This window comes from Pelecanus crispus, chromosome 10 (assembly GCF_030463565.1).
Source record: "Pelecanus crispus isolate bPelCri1 chromosome 10, bPelCri1.pri, whole genome shotgun sequence".
Lineage (NCBI taxonomy): Eukaryota > Metazoa > Chordata > Aves > Pelecaniformes > Pelecanidae > Pelecanus > Pelecanus crispus.
Window position 1 is genome coordinate 892,663 of NC_134652.1, and position 20,508 is coordinate 913,170.

Below are 20,508 nucleotides of genomic sequence, written 5' to 3' on the forward strand. Positions count from 1 at the left end.
GTGCGGTTTATTAAAAATGTAAAGTCAGAGCACATTGTGAAGACTGTGGGTTTAGCGTGATGGAGCAGCATGAAAAATGCAGACGGTTTAAATTTGGCCCATCCTCATGTGGAGCAGAGCTTAAAAATGGAAACTGTGGGGGGGGAAGCACATGAAGTGTATGTTAATTCTTCTATGGGATGAGGATGACCTATTTCTGTAAGTCATTTTCGATTTCCAACTCTAGGCAATGAAAATGTATTTTCTGAACGGTGAATAATTTAGCAACTTTAAAGCGATTAACATAGAGAAGAAGCTATAACATGAACAGTAGTGTGCTTTCTGAGCAAAATACGTTCCTGTGCAGGATAGCAGCATGAATCCTTTGCATCCTTTAAGTTCTGCGAATTCACTCAAAGAAGGTTCCTGTTGAAAGAAGGGACGAGGTTTAGGCTTGTGGTCGTCCTCGGGACAAAGGTGAATTAAAGATCTGCGGATCTGAAGCAGTTTGTAGTGTCAGACCCTCAAAGGTGGCTTTGTCGCTGTTCAACTTTTGTTCAGATTGTGGATTGAAATGATTTAAAGAATTAACTTCTCATTTCATGGTTTCCCGTCTACAGTCAGAACCACAGTGTGAGCTAAGTTCATGAAAATAAGCAGACTTTATTTCTGATATAAAACATGTATTTATTACACTGCGAGCTCGGGACACTAAATGAAACTGTTACTGTGGCATAAATGTGAAAAATTCTATCCTTGTTATATTAGACAGGACTGCAAAATGGTTAATGCTTTGAAAACTGCGCCAGAAAGCCACAGCTCATCCTGCCCGTAATCCATGTAATGTATGTTTTATTGGCATATACAGAGCAAAGCTTTAACTGCACTCATGCAACGCTGAGCCTAACAGTTCAGTGCAGGCTAAGGGGCCTGCACCGCTGTCTTTGATTGCTGTGCTTTCTAGAAATTTCAAATAAGGCAATTAAGTTTGGTAGGCAGAATTGCTTCCCCACAGAGCAGTAAAAAGTGGCATTAATTATTTTCCTAGTCGTCTTTGTAAGAGAACCCCAGAAAAGCTTCCTGCTATATATACCCAGGAGGAAGGTAAATCACGCTAGCTTGCAGGTCCCTGTGATATTTTTTTCCCCATGCACATGGGCTGCGTGATGTTCGTCTTTCCTCTTCCCTCTTGAAGTCTTATCCATCCCAGGTCATGCTGGAGTGGCTGCCAAGAAAAAAAATAAATGGGAAAATTGCTGTCGAAGAGGTTGCTGTGAGAACAACTGTTTCTGGTCGTACTGGTGGGTAGGACCTCTCACGTGTCAGCAGGAAAAGGGCATCGGTGGTGTCCTCAGGACAGAACTCACAGCAAACACCCGCGCTCTGGCGGGTCTTAAGACACATCCTCTTTGCACTTAAATACAGTTTTGCACCAGCTTAGCTGCAAACTCGTGGCATTCCCATGTTTTCAGAATTCATCAAGCATCGCTGGATGGGCTTAAATATTTTACAGTTCAGATACGGCTTGAGGGTGCAGTGCAGGTTTTCTTCACAAGTGTGGAGGCTGAGGAATGCTGCAATATCCATTTTTTATGAGGTCGCAGCTCCAGGCCCCTGGGTTTTAATATTCTGTTGGTGACGGCCAGGCCGAGGGCAGAGAGACGGTGGCACGGGCAGCAGCATCCTGATGCGCCGGTATAAAATTTAAGATGGGCGGCTGGTGTGGCTGCTCTACTAAGGTGACTTCTAGGAGACAATAGTTAAGGGAGGATTTCTCTCAACGGGCTGCGGTAACATAAAACCTCTTGCTGGCTGCATAAAAAGCATTTATCTGCAGTTATGTTTAAGGACATGAAATGATGAACTGGGGTCCTGTGAAGCTAGGCACACAACCCCATAAAAGGGGAAAAAAATCCTGCATCAAAGGAATTCCTAATTAAATTACTTTCTTAGACTTTTAAAAGACCCATCTCTTTCTTATCTCTTCTAATTTAATTTTGGAGATGGTTCTTGAACTTCTACATCCCCAATTTTATTACAAACTTTTAAAACGTTTCCTTCTTTTCTTCTTCCTCATGCTTTCAGCTCCATCACAAGAGTCCCTTGTGGGCTTCTGCTTCATTGAAGTTAGTAGCTGCCTTCTCATAAAACTTGGAGGATTGCAGCTGGCTTACTAGAGTTGTAGTAAGTTTCTTCCTGGAAACAGTGTATTTCTTCACTGGCTGGATTTTATTTCTGGTTACTAAAGGTTTCTGCATCCTCCTTTGAGAATTTCTTAATTGTATTTAAACTGGCATCGCTCAGCAAACTTTACCACTGCAGAGCCAAAACGTACAGTATGTACATAAAACATTAACATTCTTCCCATGGATGGAAGTGAACTGAGGCTGACAAAACCCAAACTTTTCTGTTGTGCTGAACAAAACAGATGGTCAGGTTTCAGGTTGAAATGGAAATGGCAAAGTTGCTCCAAACTTTGTTTTCAGCCTAGTTTTCGAGGCAACTTGAAACTTTTGACATTGACGCATTGACAGAAAACATTGACATTGAGGTGCTGGAGCATGTCCAGAGAAGGGCAGCGGAGCTGGGGAAGGGTCTGGAGCACAGGGCTGGTGGGGAGCGGCTGAGGGAGCTGGGGGTGTTCAGCCTGGAGAAGAGGAGGCTGAGGGGAGACCTCATCGCTCTCTACAACTGCCTGAAAGGAGGGGGCAGGGAGGTGGGTGTTGGTCTCTTCTCCCAAGTAGTTAGCGATAGGACGAGAGGAAATGGGCTCAAGCTACGCCAGGGGAGGTTTAGGTTGGATATTAGGAAAAATTTCTTCACGGAAAGGGTGGTCAAGCATTGGAACAGGCTGCCCAGAGAGGTGGGGGAGTCCCCATCCCTGGAAGTGTTCAAAAAACGGGCAGAGGTGGCACTTGGGGACATGGTTTAGTGGGCATGGTGGTGTTGGGTTGATGGTTGGGCTGATGATCTTAGAAGTCGTTTCCAACCTTGATGATTCCTGGTTTTACTTCATTAAAAATAATCCAGCCACCAAGCCAGGAAACACGAAATTAATTATTACTCTCCCCTTGATTGGTTTAGTGTGCACTTGGTAGTGTAGGTTAATGGTTGGACTGGATGATCTTAAAGGGCTTTTCCAACCTAAACGATTCTATGATTCTATTTTTTAAGATTTTTTTTTTAATGGGAGTGTTTTCTATCAAAACCAGTTTTGACAGAAAGCTGTCTCCGAGCTGTAGTGACAAGCAAAGCGTTGCCCCTGCAGACTGCGAGGGCTCTGGCGGGGCTCACCTTGCTGACAGACCCGGTAATGACCTTGCTGACGGACCCAGTAACGCAAGCATCAAACGAGACTTCTCGTGAGCAGGGGTGGAGAAGTGCTGAGGAGTCATCACCCAGTCTGCAGTGTTGAAGGAAAACCCGCCAGGCAGCGTGGCGGAGGCGGCTGTGGTTTGGGATGGGTCGTGTCCCGGAGAGTCGCGGCAGAGCGGCTTTGCAAGGGGGTCGCTGAAGCTGGGTGCCCTGCACTCGGAGGGGCTGCAGCCCGGCGCGCCGGCGCGGGCGCCCGCTGGTCAGGGCTGGGGGTTCAGCTCTTGCGTGCTCGGTGCGTGGAGCTGCGCGAGGAGCAGACAGAATGGGGGCTGAGGGTTCGGCAGCGTTTCAGAGTAAAATACCCATTTGGGGCGTTTTACCTGAAATCCGCATTTTTCAGCAGAGAAAGCAAAACTTCATTTTCAAGCATTACATTTTGTGTAATTATTTATTCTTCTTACCTTCTAAAATTAAAATGCAAAGGAGGTCTTATTGTACAGAAAAGTACTGTCAAGGTCAGTTTTGAAAACATTCCAGAAGAAGGGAGAGACTTTCCCACCTCCCTACACACTGTAAAAAAATGAAATTACATGGAGGAAACAAATTAAATGTTTTGATATAGCCAGCTTTACAATTTTTGTTGGAATAAATTTGTCTAAAACTGTTTCGCTTTATTAAGGTGCTTTCTGTTCACTTTAGGGTTTTTAGCAGTCTCAGCCTAGCCCTGAACACAATACAACCTTCATATTTTATAAGGCACCTGAAGTCATCCATTTATCATGTGTAACATATGGTGCAAAAACGTTAAGTAACATTTAGCAGATGTTTATTGCTAATGTTATGCTACTATAAACATGTGCTATAAAGACTTTTTTTTTTTTTTGGTAAATCAATTTTAGTTACTTGAAATGAAATTTTTTAAGCTGTAGAAGTGGGGGGGGGAAGCAACAAAACAACTGGAGGCTAGAGTACACATCCAATCTGTCGGCTTGATAAAAGATGGAAGCTGAATTTGGTATTTCGTTAGATTTATTTTCTAATGCAAAATGCCATGCCTTCAAGGAAGGAATGTTGTATTGCATTTTAATGCTAATTTCCACCATCTGGGTAAAATGTTTACCTGCTCGGCCCATTAGAAACTGGCTGGCTGGTTTTGGATTCCCAGCGAAGAGGACCAACGCTGACAAGCAGGACGCCTTGCCCGAGCTTTCTGCCCCGTGGCCGTCCCTGGGGCCACCCGCACCCCTCCCACGCTTGCCGGCCCGCCCCACGCTCCCCGCTTCCCTTATGGTGGCGTTACCGTGGCCGGAGAGGGCCCTGCCCTCTCCCGCTCTGCCCGCTGCAGCGTGCGGGGCAGCCAAGGCCTGGGGCTGCACGGCGGCGTGGACCGTGGGCGCTCCTCAGGGACGAAGCCCGGGGCTGCCTGCGCCCAGGTGCGTTGGCGTAGCTCACCCCGTGCTGCCGCGGCGCCCGGTGCCTGGGCGCTGGGTTTGCTTCAGAGCGGCGTCTCCTCCTCCAGCACCAGCTTATTCTGCAGGTGCCCCGAGGGGTGGCCCTGCCTGTCTGCAGCGGTGATCAGGCTGCGTTCCTGTTCAAGAGAAGGGGAAAGATGGGCTCAAGCTGCGCCAGGGGAGGTTTAGGTTGGAAATTAGGAAAAATTTCTTCACGGAAAGGGTAGTCAAGCATTGGAACAGGCTGCCCAGAGAGGTGGGGGAGTCCCCATCCCTGGAAGTGTTCAAAAACGGGCAGAGGTGGCACTTGGGGACATGGTTCAGTCTGGTCTACCCTTGACTGGTTTAGTGTGGACTTGGTAGTGTAGGTTAATGGTTGGACTGGATGATCTTAGAATCATAGAATCATAGAATCGTTTAGGTTGGAAAAGACCTTTAAGGTCTACCCAGGAATTCAGGGAATGCTGGTAGATAATGAAAGAAATTAAAGGTATAATACAAGCCCAGTGCTATAAATGAACCCCTTTAGGAACTAAGGATTCAAACATATTATTAGGAAGCAACTCTGAAGTCATGTAAAAACAGCGAGTTATTGTACGATTAAAAAAGAATCTCTGCAACTCTGTAAGGAATCAAATATACCATGCAAAGCAACTGCAAAGTCATTTTAGAAAGACTGGGTTATTGATATTGAGTACAATAATGTTTGCATTGGCCAGAAACCATTCCTAATTAGCACAAAAATACCGCTTGCATTGGCCAGGAACCCTTCCAAATGAGTGCAAGCGTGTTACATTCATCTGCTTCTCCATCAACGAGCTCAGGAGGTACTAGAGATTGCGGTCTTTTCCAACCTAAACGATTCTATGATTCTATGAACAATGAGGAGTCTGTCTGTCCACTGCCTGATCAGTCCTTTCAGGCAATATATATATACACACACACACATAGGTATGTACGGATATGGGGGGTGTGTACATACGCTTCTGTAGAAGCCTTTTCTGCACGCATCTTATGTTGAAAATATAAAGCCCATCCGTTAGCGCAAGCGCTGTGCGCATCGCTCGCAAGGCGTGATCCTGCTCTGATGCGGACTACAGCCGAGCAGCTCCGTGCCCTTTATTTCCGTGTCCCCGGTCCCTGGCGTGCGAGCCCTCGGGGTGAGCGCAGGCTGGCGGCTAGGCTGGCCTCGGGAGGAAGGCTGGTGGCACGCGGTGCGGAGGGGAGCTGGCCTGCAGAGGCGAGGAGGTGGCTGGGGGGACGTTTGGTTCCTTCTCTTCTTCCCCGTGCCACTGGAAAAATCAAACGTGGTAATTATGATGGAACCGTCTCAGAATTAAATGGCTCAAATGACCTTCCTGATCGTCTTGTTCTATTCTGGGATAAAGAGCAGGGAGAGATGAAGAAAAATAATTACTAGTGCTGTGGCGCGAGAAGTGGTGATTATCCTGTAAAGCCGGCCGGGCAGCCGCGCGCCAGAGCTGGCAGAGGCGGCGAAGGAAGAAAAAGATGTGTTCAAAAAACGGGTAGATGTGGCACTTGGGGACATGGTTTAGTCTGGTCTACCCTTGACTGGCTTAGAGTAGACTTGGTAGTGTAGGTTAATGGTTGGACTGGATGATCTTAAAGGTCTTTTCCAACCTAAACAATTCTATGATTCTATGATCTATGATTCTAAGAAGTGCCGCAGAGCCGCAGCTCGGCCTCGTTCGGTCCAGTCCTCCTCCCGTTTTTCCTCTTTCACCACCAGCGTGACTTGGGCTTATTTCCACGGCGAGCGGCAGTGCTGGTGGGCGGAATGCCCCGAGTGGGGTCCTGTCCCTGCAAGCCCTTCGCTCCATCCCATGTACGCCCAGGGACCGGGCAAGTTGGGGGGGATGTCACAGGCGAGCTTACCTTTGGGTAGTGCTGGCGTGTGTGATCGCAGGCACTTTAGGCTAAGCTGAAATTATTTGGCATGGAAGATGAGCTCGGCACCTTGTGCTGTGCCCGTGAAGCCTTCTCTGCCGGTACGGGGAGAGGTGGAGCTGGGGGTCAGGCTGGCCCGGGGGCCGGGCTGGTGTGGAGATGGGGGGTGCTGGGGAGGAGGCAGAGGACACCCTGCTGCTCCTGGCTGGAGGGGCAGTGCTCCCATCATCATGGCCTCATGCATTTAATGTCATATTTAGCACTCGGTTAATTTATATGCTGTTCTGGAAGAGTTTGTGTATCGGCTTTACTCTTCTTCCACCCAGGGTTGCTTTTTTCCCCTTTTTTTTTCCTGTCCGTGGTCAAAAATACTAATAGAAGGTATGAAAATTGGAGAAATCTCATCTTCCCTTCACTGTATAATCAGCAAAGCTAATCTAGACTCTCAGTAATGCTCAAATACCTACCAGAGCTCTCAGCTCTCTGCTTGTCCGCGTGCGTGTAGCCTGAGCAGAGGACCCTGCTCCGGGGCCGGGCAGCGAGGAGCCCCTCCACGAGCACCGGTCCTTCCTCACTCTTCCCCCCGGGAGGAATTTTTCGCCTGGCAGGCGGGAGAGGCACCAGGATTGCTGCTGTGAGCGCAGAGGCTTATTTTCTCTGCCACATCAGCCTTTCCTTGCAGGGTCCTCCTTGTCAAAACCCGCACCTCGGTGTTGGCGTCTGAAATGTGCGTCTGCCCCAGGAAAGAGATCTCGAGTTTGTAACAGTGACACATCCAAGGAACTGGGATAAAAACGGTGTGTTCCTGTCGTTCCTGGTAAGGCTCTAATTAGCAGTCCTTTCAGCCCAGATAAGATGATACTGTGATCAAACGGCTTCAGCTCTGCTCTACTTTAGACTCGGTGCACTGGAAGAGTTTGGTTGTTTGCCAGGGAGATTTTATTCCAGCTGCATATAAAGTTTTCCCGTACAAGTTTAACAGGATGGCTCTGCCCCAGAAAGCCTGCAGCCGCTGTTCTTGGGAACAGATGAACTCGTGTCCACAGTGGGGGATGGTTGCTCGTATTCCAGGCAGCAGCTCCTCGAGCTTTTCTGCAGGCAGAGCCCCCGGCGCAGGAAGGTTTGCTTTCGGTGGGTGTCTCTGCTGCCTACCAGCACAACACCCGCCTACTGCCCTGGTCCGAGTGGCCGTGGGAGGGGGCCATGGTGGTCCGTGTGCTTCGTCCTTGGCGGAGCCGCGCGGCCACCTCCCGCAGAGCCCCCGTGCCGGGCTGCCCCAGCCTGGCCGGCGGCCGGTGGCCAAGGTTCCTGAGCCTGGGAGCCACGAGGTGCTCGCTCTGCCACGGGCTGATGAAAAACGCCTTGGCTTTGCTGTAACGATCATCATCGTTAGGAATAATGTCTCCGTACATAGACTTAAAATAGTGTATTTAACACAGAGACAAATGCATACTTCCAGTGGTGCCCAGGGGAGACGATAACGCCGTAGATGCCACTGTCTGTCCGTAGAATCATAGAACCATGGAATGCTTTGGGTTGGGAGGGACCTTTAGAGGTCACCCAGCCCAACCCCTGCAGCGAGCAGGGACAGCTTTAACCAGACCAGGGTGCTCAGAGCCCCGTCCATCGTGCGGTTCATTCCTATTTGCTTTCGGGCTCTTTGAAAGCTTTAAAAGAAAAAACGAGCTGAGCTGGAATAAAATCGATGGGTGGGAATTGGAGGGAGGTGAGCATTGGAGGGAGGTGGCAGCCCATCAGGTGGTGAATGGTTGGACTTGGAGATCTTAAAGGTCTTTTCCAACCTAAACGATTCTATGATTCTGTGATTCTCTGCCAGTTGTAGCGATGTGCCTAAAGGTTTAGGGGCTCTTCCCCTCAGCACCGCGGCGGTCGGGAGGCTGTGCTGCCCAGCGGATCGCCTGGGAGCGCTGCGGGGGGGCCTCAGGGGCTGGGAAGCGGGGACCCCCCCGGGCCCAGCAGACCCCCGGGGACGAGGGAGCGAGGTGCTGCCGGCCGGCAGCCTCCCACTCCCACGCGCCCGTGTGGGGACGGCTCCAAGGCTGACAAGCCCCGGTGCTCTGCCTGCAGCCTTTACCTGGGTAGCAGTGCGAATCCCTATATAACATTTGCTTTTTCAATACCACCGCTCTGAAATTTGCTTGGAAGCTGTTTAACAAGCGATACCTGCATCAAACAGGCCATTTACCAGAGAGTTTTGCTGAGAGGCAGTACCCTTCCAGAAATACTAGCTGGACACGTTGGAGCACAGAGAAACAAAACTGTCTTTGGCGTTTGCTTCGGGGCATCGGTTACTGGTTTCATTCCGGATGGTCTGGAGGGCTCTGGCGAGCCTTACGTGCGTGCTGCCCTTCTGCAGCCAGCCTCCGAAAACGTGTCTCGCCCCGGAGCTAAGGGAGGCTGCTGGCTGTGCAAGCTGTGCAAGCTTTGCCCATCAGCCTGCGTATGGAAAGCACGTGCTCGTCTCCTGTGCTTTTGGCCAAGACCACCGTGAACTCATTTAATGCTCGGTAATCTGCGCCGGCGGAGAGCTCAGCTGGGTGGTTAATGAATAACTCGTTTGCCTCCCTGGGTTGTTATTACCAAGTAACACAGCTTTTTCTAACAGAAATAGCATTTGTGAAGCATGCAGAACACAAGGGACGAGGTGCTGCGTTTTTCTCCGCAATCTCTAGTACCTCCTGAGCTCGTTGATGGAGAAGCAGATGAATGTAATACGATTGCACTCATTTGGAAGGGTTCCTGGCCAATGCAAGCGGTATTTTTGTGCTAATTAGGAATGGTTTCTGGCCAATGCAAACATTATTGTACTCAATATCAATAACCCAGTCTTTCTAAAATGACTTTGCAGTTGCTTTGCATGGTATATTTGATTCCTTACAGAGTTGCAGAGATTCTTTTTTAATCGTACAATAACTCGCTGTTTTTACATGACTTCAGAGTTGCTTCCTAATAATATGTTTGAATCCTTAGTTCCTAAAGGGGTTCATTTATAGCACTGGGCTTGTATTATACCTTTAATTTCTTTCATTATCTACCAGCATTCCCTGAATTCCTGGGTAGTTAATGCTCACTTGAGTTTCCTGTCAGTCACATTATACTGTATTTCCATTTTTTTCATCCATGTAATCTTCTCTGTGGATACGAATAGGCAAAACAGATCGGCCCAAGATGTTGGAGACCGAACATATTGCTTGTGCTTTTTCCAGTGATAGAAAGGAAAGCAGTGGTTTCTTGCACCGTATGGAGCCTTCCAGTTAGAGAAAAATGGATTCTTCGCGTTCAAAGGGTTTCAGGCTTGGGGAGGACTGCTGATAGCATTCCCTATTTACCTTTGCTCCCTCTCTCCATGAAATACCTCTACTTTTTCCCCCAAGTGGCTTTACCTCATCTCTAATCACAAATCTCACTTTTGATTCCTTGATCTTCCCGATCTGCCCAATTCACTCAGGTTCATCCCCCAGTTTGGAAGCTTTTCATACCGAGTGCTCCCTCTCCCTCCTCTTGTCCTGCCTGTCTCTCTCCCCCACTGTTTTTAGCAGGCTCACCGCTTCTTTGGAAATTTTCTGAGCTTCCCGTTTGCAGTGACGCCCACGTTTCCCTTACAGGCTCTTTGCACTTCCCTGGTCTGCCCCATCCCCTTGCTCGGGCCCTCCCCATTGCTCTAAAAGCTGCTCCTAATCCCGACGTCTGTTAACCCCGCTGTGGCTCCTTTCCGTCATCCTCTGACTGGCCCCACCATTTCCCCCGTTGCAGTGCATCTGTGCCCCACGTTCCCTGCAGGCTGTCCCCCTCCCGGCATGGCCCGGCCGGCTGCCCTCTCTGCCCATCCTCTGCCTCGTCGTTCGCAGAAGCAGCCTTCCCTTTCTGGCTGGAATCGATGTGTGCGATGACTTTTAAGTCTAAGCTGTAACTCTCTCCTCTGTGAGCTGAAACTCTTGGCGTTTTGCGGCAGCAAGCTTGTGGTTACTGTGGGCACATATTAATGTTTCTACATCAATTACTGTGGTGCTTTCTTCCAAAGCTAGATTGCAGTAACATAATATGTAGACAAATGCTATTAATATTATATGTAGACAAATGCTATTAATTATGCCAAAAATATAGAAGTACACTGATAGAAAAAGAAAGTTGATCATGCCATACTAGCCCTACAAATTTGCTGTTACAAGACTCAAAAAAGAACTTCTTAGGTCTTTAGTGTTATAGAGAGTCATTCTTGGAGGTAAAACTTCCCTATTTTTACGGATGAAGCTGGAACACATGCAGATAAATAGTGAAAGGTTGACTTGATCCTTAAAATGTGATTTTTAATTTTCTGTTTTCCCCAGATTTGAGGATATTGGATACTGGGTTTACTAACTGCATCCATTGTTTTCCTACTAGTGGACATTAATACCAGGTCCTGATGTTGAACTCTCACTGGGTGTCCATTGTGTATCTGAAGTTTTATGGTAGTTTTATCTTGCCATACTTTTAGATATCTTGTAAATAAATGCAGAATAAACTGCAAAAATAATGAAAACTTTCATAATTTTAAGATAGTAAAGAAAAAACCCTCTTTTTTTGCATCTTGCATTGAGGCGTACTTGCCCTTCTATACAAAGAGTTTTTGCAGAGAAGCATATTCTTCATTCTCTTTATTCCACTGGAAAATAGAAGCTGTGCATCCAGTCTGCTTTATCACACAGTACATTTTGTGACTACAGTGAAATCTAAATTACAGAGATGTCAGTGCAGCACCTGGCACTCTCTTGTGAAGTGGGCTGGACCGGGCTGCGTGAGGTTTGGTGAGGTCCAACACGTGTGAAACCCTGCCATCCTGCTTTTCATGAGTTACTGGAGACTGAGAACAAAACCACGCCGAACTAAGCAAATCCAGGTCACGGTATTTGTCTTTATTTGTGATTCATGGTTTGTCACTTGATGCCGGGGAGAGTCAGGAAGAGGCATGTCTCTCTTGTGGCAAATACCAACGTCTTATGTCCAGCAGTTCCACTTACCTGCGAAGGTGCTATATTGATAACGAGCTGTTAGAGGAGTCAATAGGAATAATTAGCGTATTGTTTTCATGAGGAGGTAACAAAATACCCATTGGGACAGTTCAACACAACAGATGGCATTGGACTGTGGTGCGACCAACAAGTCAGCATCCTTGCGCCATGGTGCCGTGCTCCCTTGCATTTGTACGTTGCAGATGGTTTTAGAATAGAATAGAATAGAATAGAATAGAATAGAATAGAATAGAATAGAATAGAATAGAATAGAATAGAGTAGAATAGAATAGACTGTTTCAGTTGGAAGGGACCTACAACGATCATCTGGTCCAACTGCCTGGCCACTTCAGGGCTGACCAAATGTTAGAGCATGTTATTAAGGGCAGTGTCCAAATGCCTCTCAAACCCTGGCAGGCATGGGGCATCGACCACCTCTCCAGGAAGCCTGTTCCAGGGTTTGAACACCCTCTCGCTAAAGAAATGCTTCCTGAAGCATTCCAGGTTTTCAGGTCCCTCTCCCCATCTCACGGGTTCCTCCGGTTCAACCTCAAGCCAAAACCATTTCTGTACTTACAGATTGTGACTGTCAAAACTGTGCCATGCTGAAGTCAAAAGTAGTGGGTGAGTGTGGTCCTGTGAATAGGCATCAGCTGTCATCTCCCGCTGGCTGGGAGTGTGTGTCATGAAATCCTCCACTGGCATCTATGACTCAGGCTCGTACCAGTCACCCCCAAATAATCAGCTCTTCTAGTTGCGGGTGAAAGACAGCTTTCTCTTGTCAGCTCACAGAAAGTGGAGTCTCTGGAGCATACGTAATTGTTCCAGGCAGGTTCAGGACTTCTATTTTAGGGATAATCACATATTCTGTAGTGATATGTTGTCATTTTTAGAAATCCAGTGTGTTGCGCACAAAAAGCAACATGCTGCTACTATGATTTTCTTCCTCAAATGTTGAGATTTGCTTTTTCTTTAACGGGATTGCTTATGAATTCCTGAAGAAAATAATGAAACTAAAAAAAGTCAGTGCCTGCTCATCTAACATCATCTGAACTTCAAATCAGCAGAACTGTGTATTTAATTTATTAAAAGTGACAACTTTGCTGATATTTTCAAGGGTCTGGTGAATATTCGTATCTAGATTTGTTTCTTGACTGCTGACTAGAGCATGCTTTCTAGATCAGTTGTAGTCATGGATACAGGGAAATGACACTTTTGGTTTTGTTTTCTCAGTGGCAGTGATTTTTTTACACAATACTCCAAACATTATAAGAAAGAATTGTCAAAAACTGTCCTCCTGGCATGATCACAGATCACGTGCACTTGCACATGGTTTAATTGCCAAGAAAATGCTGTGCTTTGAAGGTGCTCACTATAGCTGAGTTTCCCCTTTGAGTATTTCTTAGTGACCAAAGTTCAATTAATGGATTTGCTTGCATGTGAAAAAAAATTGGATCCATTGCCCCAAATGCTTCAGCTTTGTGTGCGCTAACGTTTTGGATTTCAGAAAGAATATTTATGAACAAGATGTAGCTGCGGTTACACATTGCTCAGTCTGTCTAATAGGGGTGGTAGGAAAAACCCCGACAGAATGCTGCCTGTGGCTGCAGATTGCTTCTCCCAGGGTTGGGTTTTGTCAGATGGGAGGGAGCAGCGACCAGTTTGCATCTCAGACGAGCCGGCCGCTGGCTCCAGGTGTTACTCGCGTCCTTGCCAATGTCTCATGGCTTCTCAGCCCAAAACCTGTCAAGTCCTGCTAAAAGCAAGCTGTTCACCCGTGGAGAAGGGGAATGATGAGGAGATGCAACACCACCCATGTAGCTGAGCCTTCTGTCAGAAGGACGCAGCGGCACTGGTTTCCCCATGTGGTCTTTCATGCAGTCTCCTGGAGCATCCTGGGGGAGGAGATGGTGCATCTGCCCTTCAGCATTGCTCGTGGAGCGGGGGGAGATACGTGGTAGGAGCTGGCCCAGACTCTGTTTTCCATTTCATTTGGCAAAGTTTTCTGAGTTCTCCTGCAGAAAATGTCCCACAAAAGTGACAATAACAATATTTTGGATATAAGCCTAGCACAAAAGGGTAATAGGAACTCCACGGGCATGCGTGGGCTTTTGATTCATCCTCAGAGATGACACATGTGCATTTATTTAAGATCTGGGAGTGGGACTCGGAATATTTATAGTGAATTCTTTGCTCCCACTCTTCCTGTGTGCTTTTGGTCTCCACTGTCAGTCAAACATGGACTCAGTACTCTCTGTTGACCATCTCATGCATCATTCACACTGCGAATCCCCAAGCCCATGCCAAGCATTTCTCTTTGTTCAGCCTTCAGAGCTTTCTGGGGAGGCAATGCTGAGGGTCCCTTGCACGGTCAGGGTCTCACGGCAGAAATGTCAAGGACGGACGGGTGGAGCTGAGCAGGGTGCAGCTCAGTCCACTGGCGAGCTCCTCCTAAACACGTCTGGCTGCTTCGGGAGCGCACTGGGCTTAGAATAGTTTAGTTGGAAGGGGCCCACAGTGATCATCTAGTCCTACTACCTGACCACTTCAGGGCTGACCAAAAGTTAAAGCATGTGCTCGTGCAGCAGCAGCGCTGACGTGCAGTGTGTGCGCCATGGGCTTCGTTTGCAGCCCTGCAGCTTACTGAGCTGCGAGGACGTTAAGGAACTGAGGTATAAAGAGGCAATTTGCGAAACGGGAGTAATGCTGTGTCCTTTACATTGGCTTTTGTGACAGTATTTATTTATTTATCGGTTTGTCTGTGAGGCACTCCAGCTATATGGCAGTGGGGATTATCTCATTATTGGTATAAACAGACCTATCTTTTTTATTTATTTAAGACTGATATTAGATTAGATCGCAGCAATAGTTTAGTAAAAAGAATTTGGTTTGCAGTGGCTGCTGATCAAGGCAGTAGCTGAAGTGTTACAGCTGCACTGTCCTTTCTTGTCATTACTCCTCACCGTGGCTCTGGAAAAAATAACAGATCTGGTACAGATGGGTTTGTACATGAGGAGAGTGGAAGTCAGTCGCCATCCTCTAAATGTTGTGCTTTGGAAAGCACAAACACCAGACCGACTGGCTGTTGAACGTGCACAAGCAGTACGGAGCCAGGCGCGTGGAGAGCGGCGGCCGCCCGCGGCGTGGGGCATGCAGCTCGCTGGCGTTCTCCACTCTGCCGCGCTCTTGAGTTTGCGCACACGCTCACGGCATCTCTGTGAGAGTCCTCCTGTATCCACACAGGTCGAAGCCGTATTTTAGCTGGTGCAAACCCACTTATTTAGTAACCTAATTCAACCTGTTTGCTGGCTGCTTCAAGCAGGTAAAAAGAAACTGTTGAAAGAAATTCAACTGCTGTCCTGCATCTTCCCCGGGAGGCAGTGACTTTTAATAAAGGTTTGACCAATGCTCTTTACTTGCCTCCTTGTCTTCATTTTAAATAGAAAGTCTTTGTGGTAAAGCATTTACAAATTTCAATTATTTTTTCTTTACCTTGTAGTGAACTTTGACCACTTCCAGATTCTCCGGGCGATTGGGAAGGGAAGCTTTGGCAAGGTAGGCTTGAGCGCTCGGTCTTGAGTTTGCTTGTATGTTTTATCAGGTGCCTGCTGTTACGTATTTACGGTTTATCGAAACACTAACGGTGCTGAAGTAGGCTATTTTTATTGTCAGATGATGGCTGCTAAGTAAACACAGAAAAAATGTGTTCAGGAAAATACCTCGTTGCCATTTGGCATCGCTTTAATTCTTGGCATCTTGGTGCAACAGGTGTACCAGCACCCGAAACCAGCATAACTGTGTCCATTGCATGGTGAATATTCATTATGTTTTCTGTTTCCTGAGAGGGTTTCTAGGGTGTGAGGGGGGACAGTATGTCAGGAAGGTGTTGGAAGGTGTTCTGGGTGATTGACTGAGCTGGCACGATGTGGCCAAGAGGGTTCTCTGAAGCCCTGGGCTGTTTTCCCACTCTGAAATGAGTTATGCTGAAGAGTTTTTGTTGTTTATTTTTAACAAGTTTTTTTTGCCAAGCATGTGGGAGAAGGTGGGAAGTGATGATCAAAAAGCTGGATAGCTCTGGAAATCAGTTACTGCTTGATTTCCTAGTTTTATTGCTTTTTCATTCCCTTTTTCACTGGCTTTCACTCAGTCCCTGTGTAGATAACTATTTGCTGCTTCTGTCGTGGCATTTTACACCATTTGTTTGCACCGCAAGCACAAAGTTTGGTGTGTACGTGCGCGTGCGTGTGTCCTTGCACACGCACAAGACTTCATTGCATTGGTACTGTTCTGTAGTTATTTTGTCACCTGCATTTTACTGTGCCCCAGCAGTAGTTGTGCCCCTCTGTTTAGCCGAGATGTCTGCACCCGATGGACAGGAGCTGTAGGAGTGATAACCCTGGTGATGATTCATGAAAAAGGCTGAATTTGGTTGGCGTAATCTTCTCACGTGACAGGGCGTTGTGCCAGGAGTGGGTGTTAGGGCGGGGCAGGGAAATGGGCCTTTGAAATTGTGCAAAATGTGCGATATTGAACTTGTAAAATAGCACAGACTAGTTCAGAGGACGGCGCAAGCGCCTCCGTGTCTCCACACGCTGCTAAAATAAACTGAAGACAAGCTGAGCGATCAGAGGAAAGCCGTATCCTCTCTCATTTCTTTTTGGTCTGGTCATCTTGGCTGTTTTCTCACATCTTACTTTGATCAGAAATTCATACTGTGAGGGTAAGAAAATCTGAATCTGGCCCAGGAGATGAACCGTACTGTCCTTTGCTTTTTTGCTTGCCCGTTACAGCCCTAGCGAGGCAGTGTCACACCGGGTGATGGCCATGTGCGCAGCCTGACCTGCTGCATTTGATGCTTGGAAACTTTGTGTGGATGCTTGGAAACTTTGCAAAAGCAGAAATTTCTCAGGAGATCTGAGACCTGTTTGGCCAGAAGAGGCCAATATTTTACCGATTACTGAAAGTCTCTTTTTAAATACTTAAAATGTATTAAGTAGCTTCAGTCTTGAGAAACAGTAGCAGTACAAAATCCAACCGCAGTCTTGATGCAGTAGAGTCCAGCTCTTCTTAGAGTCAAGAGAACGGACACTGTTAGTCATAGTGCTGTCGTTAGCGCTGCTTGCTAACGAAGGCGTTTCGTCGCAGCCTCAGTTAACTGATGAACGCTGAGGTATCTATTACACTGTTCTGGCGTGCTCGGGGCACAATCTACCCACATGAATTCCCACCTGGCTTCATTGTAGGTCCGCAGGGGATCATAATGAAAATGTAATGCCAAGTAGTGGGCAAGTCGGGGAGAGGGTGGTTTTAAGTAGTCACCCATATTGGCAGCTATGTCTCTCAAGCAAGAAGAGGTGAAAGCTGGCGGCAGAGCTATGTCAGATTTCTGAGGTTGTATGAGATGATGGAGAATGATTAAACACAAGCTCAGGTCCTTCCTTAGGGTAGCGCTGTAAAGGTAAAGCAAACAGCAGAGGCAAATCTCCCCAGATGCTCCTGGCGAGAACGGGAACTCTCAGGGTCTTGTGACTCCTGCTCATCATCAAAGACCAAAACCTAACTCAAAATGTTAATAAATAGCAGCTCACATTTTTTTTCAAGCTCATAGGAGAAGACTCATACTTCCAAATGTAAACTTTCCAGAGAAAAAGAGGTTTCATTCTGTTGAGAAGCAGCACTTGGTGCTGGAAAATTAATTCTTCTCAGAACATGGAAAGGGGAAAAAAATATTCTTGTCCTAGAGCAGGACCTTTTTGGCTTTGAAGAGAGTTGCTCCTCATGGCTGCTTCCTTTCCTGTTTATGTTAAAGAAAGGTTAAGTCTAGCACGTAGCAGTCTATCAGGCATCAGAATTGTATATACACTTCCAACAAAATGCTGAAATGATTCATCTGTCATTTCTGGATAATTATGTCAATATGCTAAATTTCCTTTGATACTGAGAAAAGCTTTTTACATTTACAAAGTCATTTACAACTCGCATTTAATTACAGAAAATGTAGAACTACCTACCTGAAAACTCTTATTTGAAATTTCTGAGTAATTTAGTTGCTTTGGTTGATTTAAACACTTACCTGCCCACATTCAGGAAGGTATTTAGGAGCCAGTGTCCCGTCCATCTCAAAATGGGGGTGTGCAGTGAGCGACCTGTGAAATCTGTGACGCCGGGTGATCTCGTAGCGACGGGACCTAAGAGGCAGCAACCCGCTGGGTAGCTTTGGGCAAGGCGTTTGCTTTCCTCTCTTGTTTTGTGCACCTCTCAGGACAGACTGCATGGTCCTCGCTGCAGGAACCGTACCAAGTGAAGGAAAAAGGAACTTAGAAATCGCTTTTGAAGAGAGTGGAGAGCCCCTGAGCTGTGGCTCTGGCGTATTTGCAAAACTGGCCAATTTCTGTTTCCTAGAGATGGATTTAATCATATTTAAGATACTATTAATCAAAGGAAGGTTATGCTCAATTCCATGTTTACTCAAATTAGCAAATGCGTAATATTTTCCATACATATTAGAGGTAATATTATTTGATTTTCAGTATTTTAATAGGAGCACAGACTCCTTTCTCAAGCAGCAGCAGTTGCTCAGGCTTTGGCTGGTCCATTGCCACTACCCAAGGAGCAGTAGCCAGGAGAGGATTTCCAGAATGGGATGCAATTTGTGACCCCCTGCTTTAATGGGAAATGCCCTGCGAGTTTTGTTACGCTTCATGAGAGATAAGTTGAGACCTGGAAATCTCAGAAGGCGTTGGCTGCATTGCAGGTATCCTGACGTCTCCCTTCTTAAAAATTGACCTCTCCTGGCTTACATCTTTGTTCCAACCGGGAGGCAGCCGAGGGCGTGTTTGCCCCCGTGTTCCTCCTCCCACCTGGGCTTCCCTCTCGATTCTCCCTCGATTCAGCCACCGCCACCTTTTCCAAGGGGTAAAGAACTGGACAGGGTTATGAGAATTCATTATTTTCACTTCACTGCTGTGCAGAAATAAAAACATATCTGAAGTTCTTCAGTGCAGATTTATGTCTTTGCCTGCTGTTGGAAATAGGGGATTAAACCAGGGGATGGGGGCTGGAATGGGCAGCAACGTGAAGTGAAATTTTCCAGAGGGAACAAATACGTCTCGGGGCGGGTGGGCCCGTGCAGGCAGCCCGCAGGGGCCTGCGGGGCGTTGCTTTCATTTGTCGTCTCTTCTTTTCTTTATTTTGAGTAATTTATGAAGTTTTATTGGGAGCTGCGAAGGTTCAGGGGAATCCGTCTGGTAGTAAAGAGGCTGTCACAGCCGGCAGGCTGCACAGCAAGGGCCTGGAGAGCAGGGACCCCAGACACCCCCGGCCCGCCGGTGCAGGGGGGTGAGAGGCAGCCATGAGGGACGGCGGGACGGCGGGATGGCGGGATGGCGGGATGGTGGGATGGTGGGATAGCGGGATGGTGGGACAGCGGGACGGTGGGATGGCGGGACGGTGGGATGGCGGGACGGTGGGATGGCGGGACGGTGGGATGGCGGGATGGCGGGATGGCGGGATGGCGGGACGGCGGGACGGCGGGACGGCGGGACGGCGGGATGGTGGGATGGTGGGATGGTGGGATAGCGGGATGGTGGGACGGCGGGACGGTGGGATGGCGGGATGGAGGGACGGCGGGATGGTGGGATGGCGGGACGGTGGGACGGTGGGATGGCGGGATGGCGGGACGGCGGGACGGCGGGATGGCGGGATGGTGGGATGGTGGGATAGCAGGATGGTGGGACGGCGGGACGGTGGGATGGCGGGATGGCGGGACAGTGGGACGGCGGGACGGTGGGATGGGGGGATGGTGGGATGGCGGGATGGCGGGATGGCAAGACAGCAGGATGGCGGGACGGCGGGACAGCGGGATGGCGGGACGGTGGGAGGGCGGGACAGCAGGATGGTGGGATGGCGGGATGGCAAGACAGCAGGATGGCGGGGCGGCGGGACAGCGGGATGGTGGGATGGTGGGATGGTGGGATGGCGGAATGGCAAGGCAGCAGGATGGTGGGATGGTGGGATGGTGGGACGGCCAGACAGCAGGATGGTGGGACGGTGGGATGGCGGGATGGCAAGACAGCAGGATGGCGGGATGGTGGAATGGCTGGATGGCAGGACGGCAAGACAGCAGGATGGCGGGATGGTGGGAAGGCGGGATGGCAGGACGGCGGGACGGCGGGATGGCAGGATGGCGGTCCTCGGTATGGCGGGGCAGGCGTGCAGCATGGTGGCTGCGGGTGGAGGTGTCCATCTTCCCCGGCTGGCCAGCTCCTTGGGCTGGGGCATGGGGTGGCCCTTGCTGCTCCGGAGGCTGCTGAGGGGGCCCTGCTCCCTGAGGGTGGCTCCTCACCGGCCCTTCCAAAGAACGCTCGCTGGCAACGCCGTCTGCTTTGCAAAAGTACTCTAACTTCGTGATTTTCTTGCTTTAATAATTCACACAGCCCGAAGCTGGGTACAGAAAAGCTTTAATCTGTTTTCTAAAGGTCATAAATGCCCACGCAGTAGATACACCGTAAATAAAATTCCCTTAAAGTCTATTCTCAACTGAATCCCTTTTTGATACCAACACGAGCTTGATCCTTTGTCTTTTTTTTCCAGCTTTACAAATGTTGGATTTTTTCCCCCAAAAGAAAGGCTACAAACACAATCCTTTGATATTAAAATACCACAGATATTTTTTGCCCTTGTTTTTTTTTCCTTTGACGTACTGGAGCTCGCGTGAGGCCGAGGGCTTGTCGGAGCTGCAGGCAGGGTCTCCAGACGCGTGTGCCTGCCGGGCATTGGCCCGACCCTGGCAGCGGAGGACGTCGGGAGGACCTGCCGTCTTGTCAGGAGGCTCCGAGGGTGAA

The 20,508-nt window shown here is 48.4% G+C and overlaps 1 protein-coding gene across 2 annotated transcripts in view; it reads left to right on the top strand.

Moving 5' to 3' along the window:
• STK32C (serine/threonine kinase 32C) overlaps positions 1-20,508 on the top strand; it is a 101,933-nt gene that overhangs the window by 41,276 nt on the left and 40,149 nt on the right. The window contains exons 1-2 of one of the 2 annotated variants that reach the window (XM_075717626.1): positions 14,042-14,057; positions 15,165-15,220. Coding sequence is in view for 1 of the 2 variants with exons in the window: in XM_075717625.1 (XP_075573740.1) it covers positions 15,165-15,220 (56 nt within the window). In the remaining variant the exon portion in view is untranslated. Of the gene's footprint in view, positions 1-14,041; positions 14,058-15,164; positions 15,221-20,508 lie in introns of those variants that run through there. The other variant, XM_075717625.1, reaches the window with a different exon arrangement.